Source organism: Colias philodice, chromosome 6 (genome assembly GCF_061535455.1).
Source record: "Colias philodice isolate Cphi_HAF_F1 chromosome 6, ilColPhil1 Martin Lab GWU primary, whole genome shotgun sequence".
NCBI classification, from domain to species: Eukaryota; Metazoa; Arthropoda; class Insecta; order Lepidoptera; family Pieridae; genus Colias; species Colias philodice.
The window spans coordinates 4,390,170-4,411,827 of NC_143091.1; the positions used below are offsets into that span (position 1 = coordinate 4,390,170).

General features: G+C 34.9%; 1 protein-coding gene across 2 annotated transcripts in view; it reads left to right on the forward strand.

The window, feature by feature from the left end:
• Window positions 1-21,365, forward strand: part of LOC149487646 (uncharacterized) — a 49,600-nt gene extending 28,235 nt beyond the window's left edge. Inside the window, exons 2-3 of one of the 2 annotated variants that reach the window (XM_089696213.1) lie at window positions 6,270-6,359; window positions 17,957-21,365. In XM_089696213.1, coding sequence (XP_089552339.1) covers window positions 17,985-19,712 — 1,728 coding nt within the window. In that variant the 5' untranslated portion in view covers window positions 6,270-6,359; window positions 17,957-17,984 and the 3' untranslated portion in view covers window positions 19,713-21,365. The remainder of the gene's footprint in view (window positions 1-6,269; window positions 6,360-17,956) is intronic. The other variant, XM_089696214.1, reaches the window with a different exon arrangement.
• The last annotated feature ends 293 nt before the right edge of the window (window positions 21,366-21,658 follow it).

A 21,658-nucleotide genomic window follows, 5' to 3' on the forward strand; every position in this document is an offset into this window, starting at 1 on the left:
AAGAGAAACAGCAAATTGATCTAACATTGAAGTATCAAAATCAAACAACAAGCAAACATAAATAAAAAGATTTTGATATGAACGGAAAAGGCCAAAGAGGTTCTATTTATTTACGTCGAATCTTCAAGGTCTAATAATTGTAACTCCATTAAAAGTTACGTCTTTGTAAAAGTAAACATGGCGCCTGTCGTCAAAGGAAGTCCTTAAAAAATAATGGCCATTTCCTGATATGCTGCTTCACAAACTTTAAATGAATCGTTAAAGTTAATTCCGTGCGTTTGTTTCTGTATTATTCTATTACCGTTAGTTTATATTTCAAACATTATGAAAAATTGCGTACTATGTTAAATATTTTTGCAATATTTTGATCATGGTAACCAGAATTATTATATAATACTCCATAAATAAATGTTATCTAAAGACGACTAAGATTAAGTCTAAAGACATGTGAATTGTGAACTCAATCTATCCTTTTCAGTAATCAAAATAACGCAGAGTTCTTGGTATCTGGCGCTTGATCCAGCTACATATTATAAATACTGTGGCTTGACAGCGAATGAAGAACTGGATAAAGAACGCGCACGCTAGTAATATTGTGACTGTCGCCGCCATTGTGAACTTAATATCTGAATTCAACAAAGAGCAGTGTAGTGATTCCAAAAAACGAATGAAAGCGTTGCGAGCGAGGCGCGCGTCAGATTATAGGCATAAATTATTAGACACTTTTGTTCAAATCGAAGAGACGGCCGTACCCCATTCAATTACTCGCGTCGCCCAACAAGGAGTGCCGAGTCTTTTTCAGATGTTTGTGTAAGGGATTAGTTCTGGATATCTGTGTCGGTATCTCCGTGAGATAAGTACGAATATACGTCAACGTCGGACGACTAAGCCGATTATTTTAAATGTATTCACTTCCTTAATGGAGGTCGTTTTTCATTCGCCGTGACTCCTCTCTGACTTACCGAAGATGTTTGGTTATGATCCGGCCAATGACTGCCTCGGATTATTGCTCATTTATCTGACATTTATTAAATGTCTTGATACAGTTATAAGGTTATAAGCGGGAAGACTTTCAAATAAGCTTTGATATAAAATTCATTTCAAAGCCAGACTTGAAAATATTAATTCATTAAATACAAAGCCAAGATGATTTGAAAAGATAACAATATTGTATATATGTGTACAATAATTTTCTACAGATTCTCTTTGTTAAATTTACATATCAATTGTATGCGACAACGCATCTCTTTATTCGAATTTGAAACTGCTAAGAATGGTATAATAATTCAAAACGTTAAATGTTCGACCACACAATAGTTTGAAAAGAGATATCGTTACATGATTCCAAAATTTTTGAGTAGCGATTTATTGAAATGAATGTAAAAATAGAGTCCGTAGCGATACGTAGCCGCCACCCACCGGCAAGCTTGACAAATGCTCCCAAAGGTATAATTTAAACAGGCTCATGAGTGCTTATGATATACCGTTTTAAAAAGCATTTACTCCATTTTTAAATCATTATCATACTTTATCTGTTCTCTCGGATAAGTATAACCGATAAATTGTCTTACACTTATTACTTGTCAACAGATATTTAATGAATCCAAAATTTAGGCCCATAAGTAATCAATATGTAAATTGTATAGTTTACTTGTATGTTAGATATACTGTGTATGTTTTATGTCAAATTGTTTATACCGTACGTAAACAGCAGCAATAATATTCTTAATTTATGTGAATGCGCATTAAACAAACATTATATTAACCACAATTATGTAATGACTCGTGCCGTCAACCCCAAAATATTTCACACAAACACACAGTTATTGTAAACAGCTTTGCGTTAAAACTGTTCGCGACAGCTGACTGTTAATTAAAATGTAAAATAAATATTTAAAACACGCTCTTATCAAATTCGTGACACGTAATTAACTATTTGGAAAAATATTTTCACTGACGAACTTAGCCACGCAGTATGTTTTATAGCAGGTGGGTATCTAATTAATTAGAGAGGGCGCCAATTCCCCTCGTCTAGCTGAAATTAAATGTGTTTTTTTGCATTTTTATTCGTTATAACCAAGCGTACAGCGTATGATGATTAATAATAATTCAAAAACTCTACGTCCGTCTCGGTACAGTTGCAAGGAAAAGAGTTAAACTTTAATTACGTTCAGCGATGTAATTACGGGTTTCTGTTAAATAATTTGCATGCTTGATCGAGACGCTATAGTTCAATAACATTGCGGAGTTCACAAAAAAAGTTATGCTTCATTTTACAGCTGTTGTTGATCAACAGCAACAGCTTGACACCTGTCATCAATCAACTTAAACTGTCAGTTTGTCAAGCTGTATGTTATTAGCATTTGCGCGTGAAAGTTTAGCATCTAACCATCCTACGAGTATAATGTATGGAATTAATTATTATGATTACAAACACAATTTAAACGTACACAGTTCTGCTCGAGTGTACCGTACAGTAAGTCACCCTATCGCGTGAGACGCGCAAGGTGGGGTCGCCGTTATATCACTTGTCTACATAACATTACACTATTACAGCTAACCGCAGGCTATGTCGCTGTGAAAACGCAAGGCTACAAATGTGTATGTTTTATATTGAAAATTGTATTGAATAGAATGTAAAGTAATAGTGTCAATAATATAATATGGGGGATGTGTTTATACAAATTGTATGATGTCTATTCGTAATAGTAACATAGTTAGTTTAATAATTATTCGTTTTAATTACGGGTTATGTCTCTCGGGTTAAAAGTTAATGAGGCAAAGACAGCTCTACAGTAAGTACATTTAAAATTAGATTCATTTAAAAATTAAACACCATTTTTGTTCCCACATATCGTTGAACACGTCTGGATTTACTGTATTCATAAAAATAATAAACCACCCCGAATTAACGTTTACAACGTGAACTGGAATCCAAATAGATTAGACACTATTTGCTCTGAGCTTCAACGTGACTATCTCGTGTTTGAAGACGCTCTCAGTACATGCTCGTACATACATTAGTTTGAGATGTAATTAAATGTTTATTTAATTACTGACACGCACCTGCATGTTCCGTCACAACGTTTTGATTTGACGTCCGTTTGGTTCGAGAGCAATATTGGGTTCCATTTGATAGGAATTGTGAGCTTTAAGATTGTTTGAGTGGATTTGTATAACTCTCGAGTTTTGGTTCTCATCGCTTGTCTGTTTGTACCTTGGAGTTTATTCTTTATGATAAAAAGATTACGAGGAGCTATTGACGTTCTATAACCGAAGTATAATAATATTGTCTGTACTGCTTATATTGTCAATATTGTTATGCTACAGTTATAAAAGATTCAATAATGTTGGGAGCTAATAAGAAAATCAGTGGCTCTACAAAATGCTTATTATGGTTGATAGCAAATTTGTAACCTGATCTTTGTTAAAACTTGTTAAAAAAGATTTGAATCTATATTAAAATGATAACATGTTCCCAGTAATTTAATTACTATGACTCACCAGTGAGCATTCAACATAAACGCGGGGTACTAAATATAGTTTACATTAAATTGTGTAAACCCGATGCATAATTATAAGTTCAAGTTACATGAGTGGTTATTAAGATGGCAGTCGAGCGTTCTCAGAACATCGTCAAGTTTTGTTTTCTTGGAATGAAATCTGATGTTTTGACGTTTTGAATCGTTCTTAATGTGCCATTGCGTGTTTGTTCGTTTTATTTCGAATGGAATGTGTTTATTACTGAACTGGTTTAATAGATTTGTGAGATAACAGTTTTTGACCCTTTGGGAAATACTGTTAATATTGAAGGCGTTATTGTTAGGTGCTGCGTAATTATGAAATCAATGTAAGAGCTTTTGTAATATCATTCAATTAATATACCGTTCATTCGATTTAAATAATATCTAGTTTAGAATAGATAAGGGAATTATTTATAACCGAACCATGTCTATCTAATCCAAGAAAGGTACAACAGGTCTTCTATAAATCGTTGATACATTATATGACAGCCCCGACCAGTTTCTTACAAATGTTCTGCAGGTTCCTAAATAAACAGCCGCCCACGTTTGTTTATGTCTTACAAGGAAATAATACGACTAGACAAACCTTTAGAAATGCAATAAAAAGATTTATTTCAAAAGATAGGACAATAAGTCTTAAATGATATCAATTATTCACTGCCTCGATGGGATTTATAATAAGACTTCAAAGCCGTAAAATGAAAGTAGGATCACTTTAATCACTTGGTGCATCCATATAGAAAATGTAATGTAGCAATGCATTACCCACTCTCTTTACCTTGCAGCTTTCGAAATATAAATGCGCCCCTGAAAAGGTTCACGTTAAAATTTAAAAGCAATAACTGACTATAAACTTCAATCCAGTTCGGCTCCGAGCGCAATAGCTGAATTACTTAGGAATTTGCATAGTAGCTACATAATTTCTTACAGCAAAGCGTTTTCGAGCGAATCTTAAAAGCGATGGAAATTTTAAAGAGTTTGAAAAGAAAATTAAGCAGGACGCTGCAGTCTGAAAGCGGCACGACCAAAAGTCGCTACATCGCGCAACTTAGTTACGTACGCTCGGAGTTACCTCGTTAACGCGTTGAAAAAATTACAGGAGCAAAGTCGAATTAATCTACGCGATTTTTTCTCTAGCTGAGCAAAGGGAATACTGTGCTAATGAGCTAGATTGTTAACTGGAGCCTAACGCTCGCCTTTGTGGCAGGTGCTCTTGTTTAGCTTTGCGCTGCAAACTTTATATTAAGGGCGTAATTGCAAATAGACAGTTATTTTGGAGCAAGCGCTGGGAAGGAACGATCATGATATATCGTTGGAGAAAGGCTTCCTTTCAACGATATAACTAAAATTTCAACGAAAGTATTTTCACTTCAAACTTGCATTTTGAGACGTTCAACTAAATACTTAATTTTACCGCTCTATAATTAATAAGTTTATAATGCTGCATTCAATCCTTTTACAAATTTATTATCTTTCAAAATAATTAATACATTTCATGGGTTTACGAAATATGATGCATGCGCTGTCCATTTTTCGCTTTCATACATTTATTTTCAATTCTCAGTATAATAGCGCTGCATTAAAATAGATCCCCGTCAGCCGCTCGCCACGATACACGCTTCAGATAAATTCCCTTCATTTTTCTCTCTCTCACGAGCCGTCAACGAATAAATGCTTCCACTGTCTTTTTTGTACGTGCAACCGAAGGAATTACAACATTAATCAGCCGAAATGAACCCTTTAGCGAAATGTCAAAAGGTTTACTCGGCTCTACACATAACGAGTTGCGCTTATCCATAATGGAAACAAAAGAATGCTCGCTTGTTCACTCGCTATCCGTCCATCGCTGCGTATTTTGCTCAGACGGGTTCATGCAATACAATTCTCTGAGATAAGCTCAAGTTTTGTTTGACCAGCATTTATTCAAGCCCGTGTACTAACTGAGAGGTATTAAGCCGAATGGCTATAATTCACTCTTGCTTATTTAGGACTGTGTTTTAGGAGTATCTTTTGTCCGTTTCAGCGAAATTGAAAAAGGTATCTCAAAGGACTTTCGCAAAAGTTGGAGCTGAGATTTTTGTTTGATATTGGGCGCATGTGAATTGAATTCCATTAGGTCGCGTGTGGCATTCATGTGAATGAGCGGCTCGTCCTGTGTAGGCCCGTCCGTCCGTCCGAGCAAACATTTCCACTTGATTAGAGTATGAAGCACTCGGGACACCTGTGCCGGCCGACTTTTCTGCGCGCTTTGTTTTAAAGTTCGTTTCGCCCGGAAAAGTTATATCGCGGATCTAATGCGGGCGACGTCTGACTTCTGCGCGATGAAAGCGTAAGCTTTCTGATCCGAATTTAAAACTTTCTCTCCGTAATTGAATGTAGTATATAAGGAACCAATTGTATTTTAACCGTGTTCTTGAAAATTGGTGCGGCAGCCGTAAACTTTTATGCTTCGCTCTTAATGTTTACAGACAAGAAATACTCGCGTAGTTAGTAAGTAAGAAAGATCATGAATTACGAGGGTCCATAAACTCTCATTTATGAAGGTCTGTTTTATAGGGTCTTAAACGTGAATATCCTCTATCGAAGCATTATAATTTATAATGCTTGTAATAGTGCTTTTAGAAGATAGTAAATATTATGAGTGATGATTATAGTGAGAAAGTGGTACGAATTGTTGATGACATTTAAATAATAATATATCCATTATAGAACAGTATTTAATAAATTATATTTTCATTGTTTCAGATTTTAGTTGCAGTCCTAAACAAAACTAAAAGCTAATGAATTGGACATCTGCAGCGTTATAACATCAAGCCACTGCCTATAATTAGGTAGGTAAGTTAACAAACCCACAATTATTTATATTGTCTATTATTACAAAAGCTTTGGTTTTCTAAAAAAGAAAATAATTGAAATGTTGTTCCCTAACTTGATCTCCTCTAGTGTTTCATACAAACTAAATATGTATAACATAAAACAGGCTTGCAAGGTACTAACAGCATACCGTCCACATTCACCAATTTGTCATGAAAATCAAAAGAAAGGGGTGATTTGTATCTTTTTTCAATAGAACAACACCTGCGGACCATTTGTGCGGTGTTCCCTCTAAGCTTTGTAAATGTTCCACCATTTGTACCGAGATTGAAAAACTGTTTCGTTTCACAATTGCAGCGTTTCGGTTCCGGTTTCGTATGGCTATTGCAAAAAATTGTTCTTTTATGCAACCTTTATGAGTATACTTTTTTGCATGCTAGATACCGTACGTGCAACTTCGCAAAAGATTATCTTGGATGCATTAAAACGATTGAGTTTGTGAGAACCAACTGGAAATCGGAAATCGGACCTGATTAAAGTTCTTCCTATTTGTCCTATTGTACGCTTTCATTTTGCCCCAAAATTACATAGAGAGTAGAGTATGGCATAAATGTTGTATGAAATTACATAATTTGTATTTGAAATTAGTAAATCAAGCTTCAGTCTCCCCTTGATAAGAGTCGAAGAATATGCACAGAAGTAAGATCGTACGAAAAATAATAAATTACATAAGTAAATGTTAAAAAAGCCATTACTAAAATTACTCTGAATAACATTTATCTTGGAAAAAATTTCGTGGAAAAAATGTTTAAAATAATTTCGTGAAGTTGAACGTTACATAGCTCGTGCTCTTATTTGATATAGAGTATGTAAATATTTTTCCACGTGAAACTAAAATGGCATAATATTTTAAAATATTGCTTTTACGTTACATTTCATCAGTTTAAGTGATCTTGTTCTTATTCATAATAAGTAAAAATGGAAAACTAAAGTAATATATAAATATGAATATAAATTATATTTTCTATGTGTTGATATTTTCGTGCTAAACTTTTCAATGCAATTTTTGGCTCAGACATGTAGCTATGTAGATTTCCAACGCGTGTTCAATCGGTCAATCTCACGTCTCGCTGAATTCAAATGACCACAAGCGACAGCTGGGCCCAAGCGATGGATACCGATATTGATTAAAATTTAAAAACAAAATGATAGGTTTTATTCTTTAAAGATTAAAATGTAACAAAAATGGTCGAAATTAGAAGCTCTTTATAACGAAGATCTAATAAACATTAAATGCGCCCGCAGGTGGAATTTTAAAGTTATCATTTTTAAGCCCGCAGGCAAAGTTTTTATTCGTTAGTAATCATTTTGGGTTACGCATCGAATGAGAATTCAAGCAGCAATAGTGATATAACACAGCTATTCAAATGATATAACTCAACTGAAATAAATTACTCTACCTTAATATTATCGATAGGTAAATTCAAACAGGGTACGTTCGTGTAACAATTCCGCTATTTCATTATCATACAAACTTTGGTACAGCTCGGTTACTTAGCAATTTCCCTGATTAAGGGTATAGTAGGTACGTGCAGTGGCGACACTGTGGCAAATAGCTCGATCGTGAGCTTCAATGAATATTTATGCTTTAAGCTAACTTAATATTTGGATACGGTATATTTGACTGTAGACAGCTGGCAATTCTATGAACATATAAACTGTTATCAAAATATGTTTTATTCACAACGTGTAACAAAGTTCTGTTGAATTTACAACGGATCGAGTTGTATCGCTTTGTTCATTTTTGTCAAAAATAGTTCGGAACTTTTGTAAATTATATTGTCTGCCTTTGATTAAATTTCGTTATAAGTAATATTGATTTTTAATTGAAACTGTGGGTGGTATTTTGTACCTCGGAGGAATTATTTAAAGGCCATAAAATTTAGTTTGGGATTACCGTGCGTAGTTTCGTTTGAAATTTGCTTCGTAATCGAGTGGTGTCATTTCTCATACGGGCTCTAAATTGATGTTAGATGGCCGCTCAGAATGATGTTCCTGCATTGACGTGCTTTTGTCTGACCAATTCAAAGGTATAAGTGGGTCAATGGAAATTTCGGGACAGTTCTGGAGAGGTTTATGTGTGCACACGCTTTTGTGTTCAATTGTACCTATGTAATGTTTAGTTTATGTCAATATATTCCCGACTATGAGCTCTCTGTTGAAGGCTTTAACATTATAATACAACGTTATGAAGCACGCTTATCTAGTGTAACACAATCGTGACTTGCCTTTCAAAAACTGTTATTCATCGGCGTTCATATTGATAAAAGCTCGTAATCAGAAAATGGAATCGCAAAGAAGCTTACCGAATATCAAACAATAAAGCATTTTAGCAATGAATATCGTCATGTTTAAGGAGCGTGCCGTCAAAACAAATGACGGTTAAAAATTCAGCGTAATATAAACAAAGGCTTGTTTGGTCGTAGGCTGTAGCGGTGCGGGAGGTGAGTCTCATTTCGACAGGCGGATAAGTGCTGGTGTAATCTGTGCTTGGGCTCGTGTAAATGCAAATTGTCCCATAAAGCCATCGCCCGTCCCCTCCCCTCCCCTCCGCGGGTCGCTCCTCCCTGCCTTAATGAAGAGTATCTCCTCGGTTCCAGCTAGTTCGTCATCTCGACGACGGTTTACTGGCTTTACGAAATTAGAGATCCCTTGGAATTGCTACACCTATGTATCGACTTTAGGTCTCTGAAATGGCCATTCCACAAAATCGATCTAATCTAAGTTTACAGTTCTCGGCTTCTGTTACGTGGTTTTAACGTTGTTGGGCCGCACCTTAACATAATTATTGCTTTATATTTATGAGCTTTCCGTTAATACCGCACCTGTTTCAATCGTTGTAGTCAACTTTGAAGACTTGTTTACGAATTCATGAATATATTTTTCAGTAATATATGGCGCTGGGATTGAAAGGAAATAAAAGTTGGTTGATTATTCATGAGTTTTGTATTAATTTCAATATAAATTATTTTTTGGTCGAAATCCTCATGTTAGATATTTTTGTTTCAATGGTTGTGAATTGTGATGCGTATTGTTTATTTTAAGTTTTCTTTATACGTAAAAATCATTTCACCTTTATTTTGCCTTAAGGCGGAGTTGCTATTTTTTCAACTTGATCCATTTTTTACATTTTGAACAAAAGGACCAAGTAAATAAGATTTAAACAGGAGAAAACGGATGTCGACTAAGCACCAAATTGTCATTGTGGTTACATTTCCGTATTTGCGGATCGCAATATTGTTCAAGTCTAGGGCACCGCGTCGCCCTACTTGCTTAATTTGAACAGCCTCAAGCCAAATTCATTAACGATTCGCGACTAATAAATGTTTTATGAACAAAGAGCTTCCCCTTTAGCGGTCGTAGGTGAAACAATACATACGCGGGGACTCAGTGTTGAATTACAAATACGACGACTTGACGTGAATTCGAATAGGGCGGGCTATTTGTACCTCAGTCTCGCACGGGATATAGTTTCATTGTTATATTGTTATGTCTCATGTAGGTACGAGAGAACGTTTTACTCATGAACTGTATTCGGAGGTCTCACGAACGTCGACTGAAACTTGGTAGACGGCGATGCTTGTACTACACGTAAGTTTTTTATGAAGCGTAGGGGCGTGTAAGCTCGCAGCGACGCTTAGATCCAACATGCAAATATTCCCTTTTTACTTGGATAAAATTATGTGACGGTATATTGAAAGTTTTGGCGCGGCGCTAGAATATAGTCTTTTGAACATTATTAAATGTACGACGCAATTTTAAATTTTATTTTATTGGATAACTTTCAAAACAAGTGTATAACGAAATATTCGAAACTGAATTACGAAATGTGATCTATTGTACATGCTACGAAGTAAAGTGAATTACGCAGCATTCCCAATGCTTTTTATAACGATTCATTATATAGTCTCAAATCATTCTGAGATCGTGACGAATGCTATAATTGTTGTATTGGTTCACGAGAAAAATAATTATGGAAGTTTGAAATGTTATATTCATGGGCGGTGAAGCGAAACGGTGGGAACATTTTGAATTTGGCTTACTCTACATTTGATACGAACGGAACACTTAGTGGTTTGGAGACCACAAGGGTTTATTCTTTGAGAGTTGTATTCAAGAAATGTTTTCTAACTTTTACCGAGAGTATTGCTTTCACTCGAAACTCTGTTTATTATGTATCGCAAAATTGTCGTAATGAATCGCAAAATGTGTTGGTAAGCGCATAACTCGAGAACGGCTTAACCGATTTCGATAATTATTTTTTTATTATATTCCTTGAAGTACGAGGATGGTTCTTATGTAGAGAAAACGTAATTATGTACCACGGGCGAAGCCGGGGCGGACCGCTAGTATCATATAAAATTTAATCATATTTCTTTATATATGTATTTAAATGCTTTTAGTATCTAATTACGAAGTCGTCTCATAAATAGTGATAAACATTGATGTTTTGTTTATTACACTATTTTCCCATCACACATTGACTTACTATTAAACTTATTTTTTATGGTCCATTTACCAATTTTGATTTATACACGCCGGCCGCGATTAGTAACCGATATCTCTTGCCTTAAAATCTTACGACTCTAGATATAATTGATACACGAATATAGTTCTTATTCCTTAAGTGTATTGGCTAGATTGGTGTTCGTAGATGTAATCGATACGTCCTCTACCGTAGATAGATCATCGGATAACATGCGGTTGTGGTAGGCGATCTCGTGGGAGATGTCTCATAAACACAACGCATTTTGAAGGTAAATGGCAGTTTCATAGATATGAGTTTCGATTTCATGAAATTTGAACTACTCCGATTTGTGATGATATGTTCCCACTAGGATTTGAAGTTTTTGTCGCCGTTGAAATTAGAAATATGTTGTTAATTTTATGTCAATTGTATCTATGTTAATCAATAATAACTCTCAATAATGTATCCACAACTTTGAGGTGAATGAACACCCACGTAAACTTAGTTTAGAATTTTGATGTTAATAATTATCACCATATAAAGATATGTTTCGCAAATAACAAACTTTTAATAGACAAGGACGCCCCAAGTTAGCATTTAGATATTTTAATGAATCTTGTTGTAGAAATCTGTTGTCTAGGAACTTATAGCGATGGAAACTGCAAACGCTACTCTTCAAAAGGAGTTTATAGAAACTTGTCCAACAACTTCGCACGTCTTTGTGTAATATTGTCATGCTTGAAAAGCTTGCAATGCTTTGCTTCAGTGTGTTTTATATTGAAAATCATGAATAAAAATACATTGTTTGTTGAATATAAAACGTCAGTTTCACAAGCAATTTGTATTTTAATTTTAACTAACATTATGCTCATATTTCTGTTAAATGTAAAGTTTACTTGTTATTTGAATTTTTATTAAATATCAAAATTAATTTTAAGAATATACACGACGTTGTTTTTAGCAAGATTTAATGATTTATTATATTCAAAATGAGAACTTTGATCAATCATCTGATATCTTTGATACCATTTTTGTAGCTGTATCAAGCATCAATGGCTGTTAAATCTATTCCGAATACAATGTATCGACAATGTATCCAATATCCATAGAGACATATCGTCCGCAATAAATCACGCTATCTCTTGGTCAGGACACTGACCTCCGGAAGCGACTGATAAGATGGAGCTAGTCTGTCTTGCGGTACATACATGCCTGCTTTTTACCCACATTATTGCATAGCCCAGGATGTGATCCCGCTAGGCATTCTAAGCCTTGTTAACCGTTTTTACAATAAAACGGTCGTAACAGAGTACTGAGTACTTCAATGAACTACTTTTATAATTGAAGCCCGTTGTAATGCAATTTAACTCAAATCATTGATCGCTGTTTACATTTATGGGTCATGTTCTACTATCTTCTATGTTTATTTTGTATTGTAGCTACAAGCATGATTGTATTTAGTTTCTTTTTAACTATTTTTCACTCGAAGGAATGATAATCAAATTACGTTTTAACGAGACTCGTTTTCTAGGCGAGTGAACAGTTTTCGTCGTTTTGGTCTTCTAGTAATGCAATCAATGTCCAAAGGGCAAATCATGGGCAAATCGTATTAATCAACTCAATATAGCCTTTGAGCGTCGCAAACCATTTGCAGAACACTGATTAATAAATACCTCTTGATTCTGATCAAATAGGAACAGGGCTATGGACGATTCAACTCGCGTATTACGAAATTCATTGGTTTTACATCACATCATCACATTGCATTGATACACTGATGACATCGTATAGAGCTATTAACAAATACAACTAGTTTCATCACAAATCTAGACTCTATCGTGTAGGTATAAGGCTGTAATTTAATCTGGTTTAAAAGCTTAATTTAAAAGGATAATATCGGGTTCCTTGTAATTCTTTCTTTCACGGTTTAAACAGCGGGCATAATGAAGTCCTTGTCTTGTACTTTGGATGCTTCAAAACTTCGTATTCACAGGCTACTTTTTTGGTTGAAAAGTACGTGATTAATTTGTCGTTGTAACTGGCCGGTTCTTTATTTTTTTATATTTCCCGGAGGGTGATTCTTAGACCACCCGGATAAAATACACCTACAAGAAGCTTTTTAGTGTTCTTCTGAATTTCTTAAGGAAGAAAATGTATCTTTCTTTCGAGTTTTAGCTATACTTAAAATAAAAATACAAACCGTTGTAATTGTTCATTAAAATTCATATTAGATCAGTAAACCAACGGAAGTAAATTCAATGCAAAAGAAATGCTCATAATACGAAACGGCTCAGTGCAAAAACTGGCACATTGCACGTATCGCTGCGCTTGTCTCAGGCCAACGGTTACTTGAAGTGAAATCCTCCCATTCATCGTTCATTCATTCATAAAACGCATTACGTTCTAACCCCGTAGCCTCGGCTGCAAACTTTGAATACGTTACCGGAAATCCCCCGTATGTTGCAATAGGGAATGGAAACTGAAACGTGGGATTTTGTTGCACGTTACTCTTTTCGAGACGCGACTGAGCTAAGCGCGGTACAGACGTACAGCTACAGATATATAGCTTTACGCTCGCGTCGGGTTAAAACCTCCGCATTTCGCATTCAGCTTTCATAAATATCAGTTAAAACTATATGTATACGGTTTCAATTATCTGCACTTGGCTGTAAGGCTTAATGCACACGCATTGATGGTTTCAAATTTGAATATAAACGTACGTGTTTCGGTGAGTACGCAGCTTCGAAGCACAATTACATTTAATTTTATTGTTACTTTTTGCGGCGTTCTGAGAATGAGTACGCTTCCGCTAACTAGACTATTTCCATTTTCCCGTATTGGCAATTTGCCATAAGTGTCTACCAATTTTTATTCACATAAAAGGCTTCGCTTTCTGAATGAAGACAAAGTGCGGGGCTAATTTATTTCATGGCCGGTCTTTATTTATTGAAAACACGGATTTTTCAACGTAAGGAGAAGGAGATGTATTCGACTCATTTGCCTAAAACCCACTCCATTAAATAACCCTAAAAGAGCCGCCAGATATCTCACACGGAATCCTTGGGATTTTCGCTCGGGCTCGGTCGGCGCGATCGCGTTCCGATGGCTTCTGAGTGACGATAGCGCTTCAATGAGCTATTTCATTATTCAGCCTCGACGATTCCGTTCAAGATGCGCATATCGGTTAAGGGTATTGACTAATTTTCCAGTCTTTCATACAACTTCATTAGGGCTGACGCTACCTTTTATTTATAAAGATTTATGATCTTTGACTAAAATTTCCATTACATAATATTATTATTTAATGAAATGTGATATCGATTGCAGTTTTGTATGAAAATTGAATTTATTAGACAATTAAATAATTTAAATACTAATAATTAATATTTACTTGTTTACTATGAAGATTATTTACGACTATTTACCCATTTTGTAACTAGGTCTTTTGAACATTGAACACTGAAAATGCGACTTGAAACAACTCGCTCATTTATCAGTGGGTCGAAACAACGTCCAAATGAAGCATTCAACGCCTGAGCATTTTGAATCGAGTTAGGCGAGAACAAACATGGTTTTAATCTGCGCCGTCCGTTCTGGCCTAAATTCATTCATTGACTATTCATCCGTGCCCGTATCGGATGGAGGCTAGTGACGAAAGTCAAAGCTAAAGCAAACGGGTGCTAAAAGCCCGTTGGCTAGCTCATGTGTGCGACTTGGCGCGGCGGTGTGCGGCTGAGTGCCGCGGCAGCTCGATTAACCCGCGAGAGGCAAGTTTTGTCCCGCCTCATGGACGATTCATTGACGGCCCTCGTTATGGCTCACAGCTGAATGCCGCCTTAGCACTTCTCATTATTGCGTTTATAAAAGCGCCCATAGAGAAGACTGATTCACTAAGTTCGCTCCGTTACGATGAAAGAGAAAATGGAATTGTGTAGGTGTTTTGTTCGTGAACTTCCTTTTTTGTTACTTTGTTGATGCCAAGATATTATGGAGATCGGTACTTTCTTGTTTTTTGCAACATCAATATTAAGTATTAGCATTTTGTTTGTTTAGAAATAAACATAAATAACTTCTTATATTGTTTCATCTTTACGTATATAAAAACTTATCCTAGTTGGATTATAATCAGAACGAATAACTGATTTATATTCTATTCATAACATTATCTCGTATTTCCTAAAGGAATTTCTCTAATCGATCTTTGATTACAAAATCAATAGTAAGGACAACTTATAGCAGGTGTGGTTCCCTCACAATATTGAAATCTGTTAGTGAGGGGTGTGGACAGTTTATCATCGTTATGTTGGTTATTATTTAATTAATATTGCCCGAGAGACTAATTAGAAATTGGAACACCAATAGAAATTCAATTAATATCACCCATTATTAATATGATTAACTTATTGTAACTGTAATTTTCGTCTTCATGATGGATATTATTTAACGTTCCATGTAAACAATACAACATAAGTGCATTTCTTTGAACGTTACAAAATCTACTTCTGTTAATGTAGAGTCGTCTATTTGTTTAAAGTTGCAGATTCTACAAACTCCATTTACAACATTTCTTCGTAAGTAGAGGAATGCCGTCATTTATTTTCGTAGAACTCAACGTGAAGTTGCACTTGCATTTAGAACGCTTGTCATTCGCCAGCTTTTTGTGTTTTACCGGAGTCTCGAAGCGTTGGACTCGGGAGCTGACCAAGTTTTCTCATTATACCAGTCCTTAGCTTAAAACCAACGCAAACATGTGTATTTTGTGCTACAAACAGAACTGAGTCAAAACAATTTCCAAACACTGCTTCGAAAACGTAATCAACTACTGGGTAATTTTTTAGCTTTGGGTATTATTAAAACATTGCACGACTTAAGCTAGTCGAAGTGGAGAGGGTTCGGATATTTTCTGGGGAGTGGTTAGCCGACTTTTACACTGGTTTTATTGTCTCGGCGCCCCTCGTAAACCGTCCTTTGTGTTAGTAATGTCTCAAGTTGTATTAACATCGTGATAACTTTAGTGGGAACCGTTCGCTACCTCCGTTGATTACTAAAACCACAATGAGATACAACTAAGTGGATAGTTTTGATAATAATTAAAATATCCCGGCGCTGTTGACATTTATTAATTGTGGTGAGACCATTGCCTTTAACATTGAATTTACCGTTTACCAATGCTTAGTAAATTACTGGCATCTTCGATAGTTAGCGGTTAGCTTTGTAATAGATATAACAGGGTTATTGGTCTCCGGGAATTCCACATTTAATTAAATCTTCAGAACAAGGGAACTTACTTCTTACTTAGGGCTATAAAAGCCATGCTATTGTAAGTAATCATAAGTATAAAAATAAATTAAAAAGTTTCCAAGAATAAATATAACTTTAATTTCACTCAATCTTTGATCATGTCAAAAGAACAAAGTTCAAAAGTCATTTGCGTTACATAAAAGCGAAATTAAGACGTTAAAATCGTTGCTCATTCGCTTTTTGGGGCAGCAATTCTTAAATTTTCCAATGAATTTAGCGGTTTCAATCGATGTGACGTAATAGAAAAGTTCAGTACCTAACAACAAAGGGCGAAACAAGTTAACGAAGCTCACGAAAGCGAAATTCAGGATCTCAACGCGCACTGGCGGACAGGAAATTAAAAGACAAAAGAGTCCCGGCCGGAGCAGTTTAGGCTCGGAAATAGAGGGCGTGCCCTCCCTTTTGGCCCTTTTATAGGAGCCGCTTAACCACGACCACCTTTGAGTAATCCCAAAAGGGAACAATAAATACAGTTTACCTATTTTATGTATTATTTACATATAAATGTCGATATCATGAAAATTTTAAATCCAAGTTTGAGCTTCTAATAAAAAAGGTACAGAATTAATCCATCTTAATACCGGGTCTGATATGTATCGAATGTGCGTATACGTATGGTTTCTGTAATTCAGGCGCGATGGGGTACCTAATCCATTCGTACAGGATGATATCAAATTGCGAAGGGAGGCTAAAGAGGTCGACTTCTCACGTCCTCCCAAAGACGAATTCTCAGAACGTTAACTGCTCATAAAATTGTATTTATTCCGCGGAGGGTAAATTTTATCTTTCGAACATTGTACTTATCGGTTAAGATAAATGGATTAACATTTAGCAAGTCAACAATAACTGACGAAGTGCTGAGCCGAGTTCCAGCTTTGCTTCGTTTTCTAATTCAATTTGCATCGGGAATCAAAAACTTTTCGTGACACTGTTTTGCATTATTAATACTTTAGCATGGCGTGATCTCCCTGGAGGTACACTAGAAGCCATAAATTGAATTCCAACCTTCGCAATTAGTTATTCCCGCGCGTGAAAACTTTTGAGATCGTTCGCTTTCGTTAACAGATGTTACGGTGCTATTCATTATACATTCCGTCGAATTGTAAAGCCGAACATTTAATTTAAAGTACCAAACGCTCCTTTGTTAATAGCCGAGCGTTTTGGTAGGTATTGTGAAGGAATTGTTCGGGCGGCAAAGGATTAGTGAAACGGGTTCAAGCTACAAGTTTCTCGTAAGACGTACGATAGTCTAGGAAGAAACATGTATAGTGTGTTAACGTGGGTAAACAATAATACCTATTTTAGTGGTGCCGAAAGCATTATATGGTTACTGTTTATTGTTAAACAAAATAACAATGATATTATTAAGTACCCTGATTGGCTAATCACTGTAAAACATAACAACCAAAACTTATAATTAAATTAGAACGATATGAACATGGTATTATAATAATGTATTCGGCTAAAATGTAAATGGACAAACTTTGTTATCGAGAATGCGTATAAATCTAATATAATATTAATCCAACAATCCTACTCTTTCACAAACAAAATAATTGCGGTGGAGGGATACATTTGTTAAGCGCAGTTCGGACCAGAAATTTGATTAAGATTTTATCATAATGATAAGGTTTTTGTGTTCAACTCTCCCCTCTCGTTTAAAGAAGTATTTAATTAGTTATGGTAATGCAAATGTTAAATCTCAAAAATGTTAAAAGAAAATCAAATTAGGCGTTTGCTAAATTACTTTTGTTATCATATTTAATATTTGTATTTTCTTTTATTCCAGGTACTAGGTGGCTCATATATGAAATGTTATGGGCTCACGCGGCGTAGCACACTGGAGCTGGGTGGTAGTGGTGGCGTGGGCATGGACGGCAGCGGCTCGTACCTTGTGTCCCCCGCGATGCGCCTGCGACGACGCGCTCAGAGCGGCGTCTTGCGCCAACGCAGGCCTCGAAATTGTGCCTATACAACTGAACCCAGAAGCGACCCACATAAACCTTACCCACAATGCTATCGACAACCTTCTCTACACCTTCGGTTTCTACACGCAACTAACCATCCTCGATATCTCGTACAACAGAGTACAAGACTTAGGTAGTAAAAATTTTGATACCAATATTGAGATGACCCATCTTAATGTAAGTCACAATGCACTAAGAAAATTAGATAAGGACACATTTGTTGGACTGAAGAGACTTATTGATTTGGATTTATCGAATAATGAGATATCGATTATACAAGTGCAAACATTCAAAGATCTCTCAGTTTTAGAAAGACTGGATTTGTCAAATAATAAATTGGTGACATTCGAAGCAGACACATTTGAACCTTTATCTTCGCTGAGAATTCTTTCTTTAAAGAATAATTCTATTCTGGAAATACCGTCAGTTAATTTGCTGACTGTTATTCGTATGGAATATCTGGATCTTTCTGAAAATTTGATTCAGAAAATAGCTAAGCACGGTATTCCGTACTTAAAGGAATTAAGACATTTAGATTTGAATAACAATATAATTGAAGAAATCGATCCCCTAGGATTACATAATTTGCCATCCTTGCGGCATCTAGACTTAAGTGATAATAATATGACAACAATTCCTACATCTGCACTATCAAAATTATCAAATTTATCGCACTTGTACTTAAGTGGTAATTTCTTCTATAATATAACATCACTGTCTTTCCAAAGTCTCTTTCATTTAAAACATTTACATCTAAGTAGAATATTCAATTTAGAGAGAATAGACGCTAGAGCATTTGTTGATAATATTAATCTACAAAAGATTTGGATGAATGAAAATTTAAGAGTGAGAGAAGTGCCTCCGAGATTATTTCATGGAAATCCTAAATTGACTCACATTTATATGAAAAATAATGCATTAGAAACACTCGAAGCATCTCATTTCCCAATCGACACATTACAAGAGCTAGAAATCTCTGGCAATCCATTTGTATGTAATTGTTCACTCCTATGGCTCTGGAAGCTTGGAAGAGAATGTGAAATACGTAGTAAAAAGTCTGAAAATACAAGTACTATATTGAAAATTGATTATGAAGATATCAAGTGTGCTGCACCTGTTCACTTAAAGGGCATTCATTTTGTGCAAATCCCAGAATCTGAATTCGGGTGCTCCAGTGGTTGGGTGGTGGTTGCTATCGTGGTGATGACAATTAGCATCATTACTAGTATAGTTGGTGGAGTTTTATACTTCATGGGACCGTTGAAAAAGTGTAAAGGAAATAAATCGAAACAAGTCATGACCAGCGTCATGTTAAATGGTGACGTTTCGAAACTAGGCAATGGGTTGGTCTATACGACGCGTGGGAGAGAAGCTGACAACAAAAGGGAAGTAGACAGATATCTAATGATTGGTTCGTCAGTGACCAATAACTTCCATTCATTAAATCCTCCTTGGCAGAGCATGGACAAGAATCCGTATTACCAAGAAGACAGTGAAGAACACATTTATCAACAGTTTGCGTATGAAACTATTACTCCACACCGGACCCCTGAAAAACCACATATAGTGTATGTGTAACATAAGGCTATAGTGATAAACGTTGTGAATAATATTATAAGATTATTCAAACGTTTCACGAAAAAAGACAATTAACACGGACGTGACTACGAGTACTAAAACTTGCAATAATGTAAATAGTGATATGAATTTGTAAGATGTGATAGCTTTGTATATAAAGATGTATATAAGTTAATTAATGTTTTCGATTTTGTACTTAACTTGTTTAGATAATATTATTATTGTGAATATATTTTTCGCTCGATCCTTAATGTACAGTTAGTCTGTTAGCTGTTATTGCGCTCTTACGTTGATATTTCGTCCGTTCCTCACCTCATCATTTAAGTGATGTTGTATATTTTTTCTCCTAGACCTTTATTCCTCGTTTATTTACTATGTAGTTCCTCAAACAGTATCTATAGCCATTTAATGTATTGTAATTAAATATTTAAATCATGTAATTAAATTGTAGTTATACATTAATTATATTTTCTGAAATAAAACACCAATACTTTATGAAAACTTTGTACAAAAATGAGCAATATAGAATACTTACTTCATACTATAATATAATGCGTTAACTTTTATTATTGAGAATATTGTTAAAGTATACTAATTGTATTTAGGAATGAAATATAAAGTAATAATTCGCTTAGAACAATCATAGCATTGACAGAATCGTATCGGGGATAGACTGGGAGTCAGATGTTGTACTCACAAAAAAATGCGTTACTGAAATTTATAATGATCAATTTATTTTCACGCTAGAGTTTTAAATAATCTAACTTGAACAACAAACTCGAATAACTAACGAGTTGAATAATTAACCGTCAGCCAGCTAACTGCGCTGTAACTTTTCAGTTGTTTTGCGTTTACGCTTGCTGGTAATTTGCTTTTTTGGAAATCGTCGAAACAATAGATGATGAGAAAATGAAATATTTTACTGTTCATGCTATTTTAATTGAATTATTATATGTAGTTGATTTTATGACTTATTTTAAAATTAAGTTCCGTGCATTAAGTATCATTTAACCTATATTAGATACATAAAAAATATGTTTCCATTACTCACATAAAAGTAAGGACTAAATAAAATTACTTTAGACCATACTTGAAACTATCTGACTCTTAGTTTATGCCCCATTGATACAATATTTATGTATAATACGCAATAAACCAGTTGCTCTGATGGTAAGGGGTACAAAATGAAGTTATTACGTTATTTATTGGCTATTTTTGTAGATTCATTTCATGAGACCTTAACCATTGTGTTAATAAGATGTTCTGGAATTAATATTTTTATACTTATTAATATTATACGGCCAATTTAAATGTTTATTAACCCAAACGAGATTAAAATTTGTGATTATTATTGGAAGGAATCTCTAAGGTGGCTAGTAATAAAGAAATACTGTTATGATTTCGTGAAAATTAAGAAGCATATATGATGGCTTAAATACGTTATCTACCCTTGCAATAATTTTATACGTGATTTATATCATATACCTGTATAAGTCCTATATTGCCTATCATAACCCAGATTATAACTCGAATTAGAGCATACAGTCATATGATAGAATAAGAATATTTATACCTACCATAAACTTTTGTTATGAAACTTATTTAAATATATAACGCATTGAAACAAACGACAAATAAACCATTTAAAAATTATTATTGTTGTATTATTTTTATTTCCTTGTTTATTGTTTGAGGGCAAAAGCTGCGATAAAGAACTCTATCTACAATAATAGGTATATCACAAAACACTTTCTAGAGAAACAGAATAACTAATTAAAAAATAGAGTTTCAATTTAAAATCTATAATATAAAAATGAATCGCAAAATGTGTTGGTAAGCGCATAACTCGAGAACGGCTGAACCGATTTCGATAATTCTTTTTTTATTATATTCCTTGAAGTACGAGGATGGTTTTTATGTAAAGAAAACGTAAATATGTACCACGG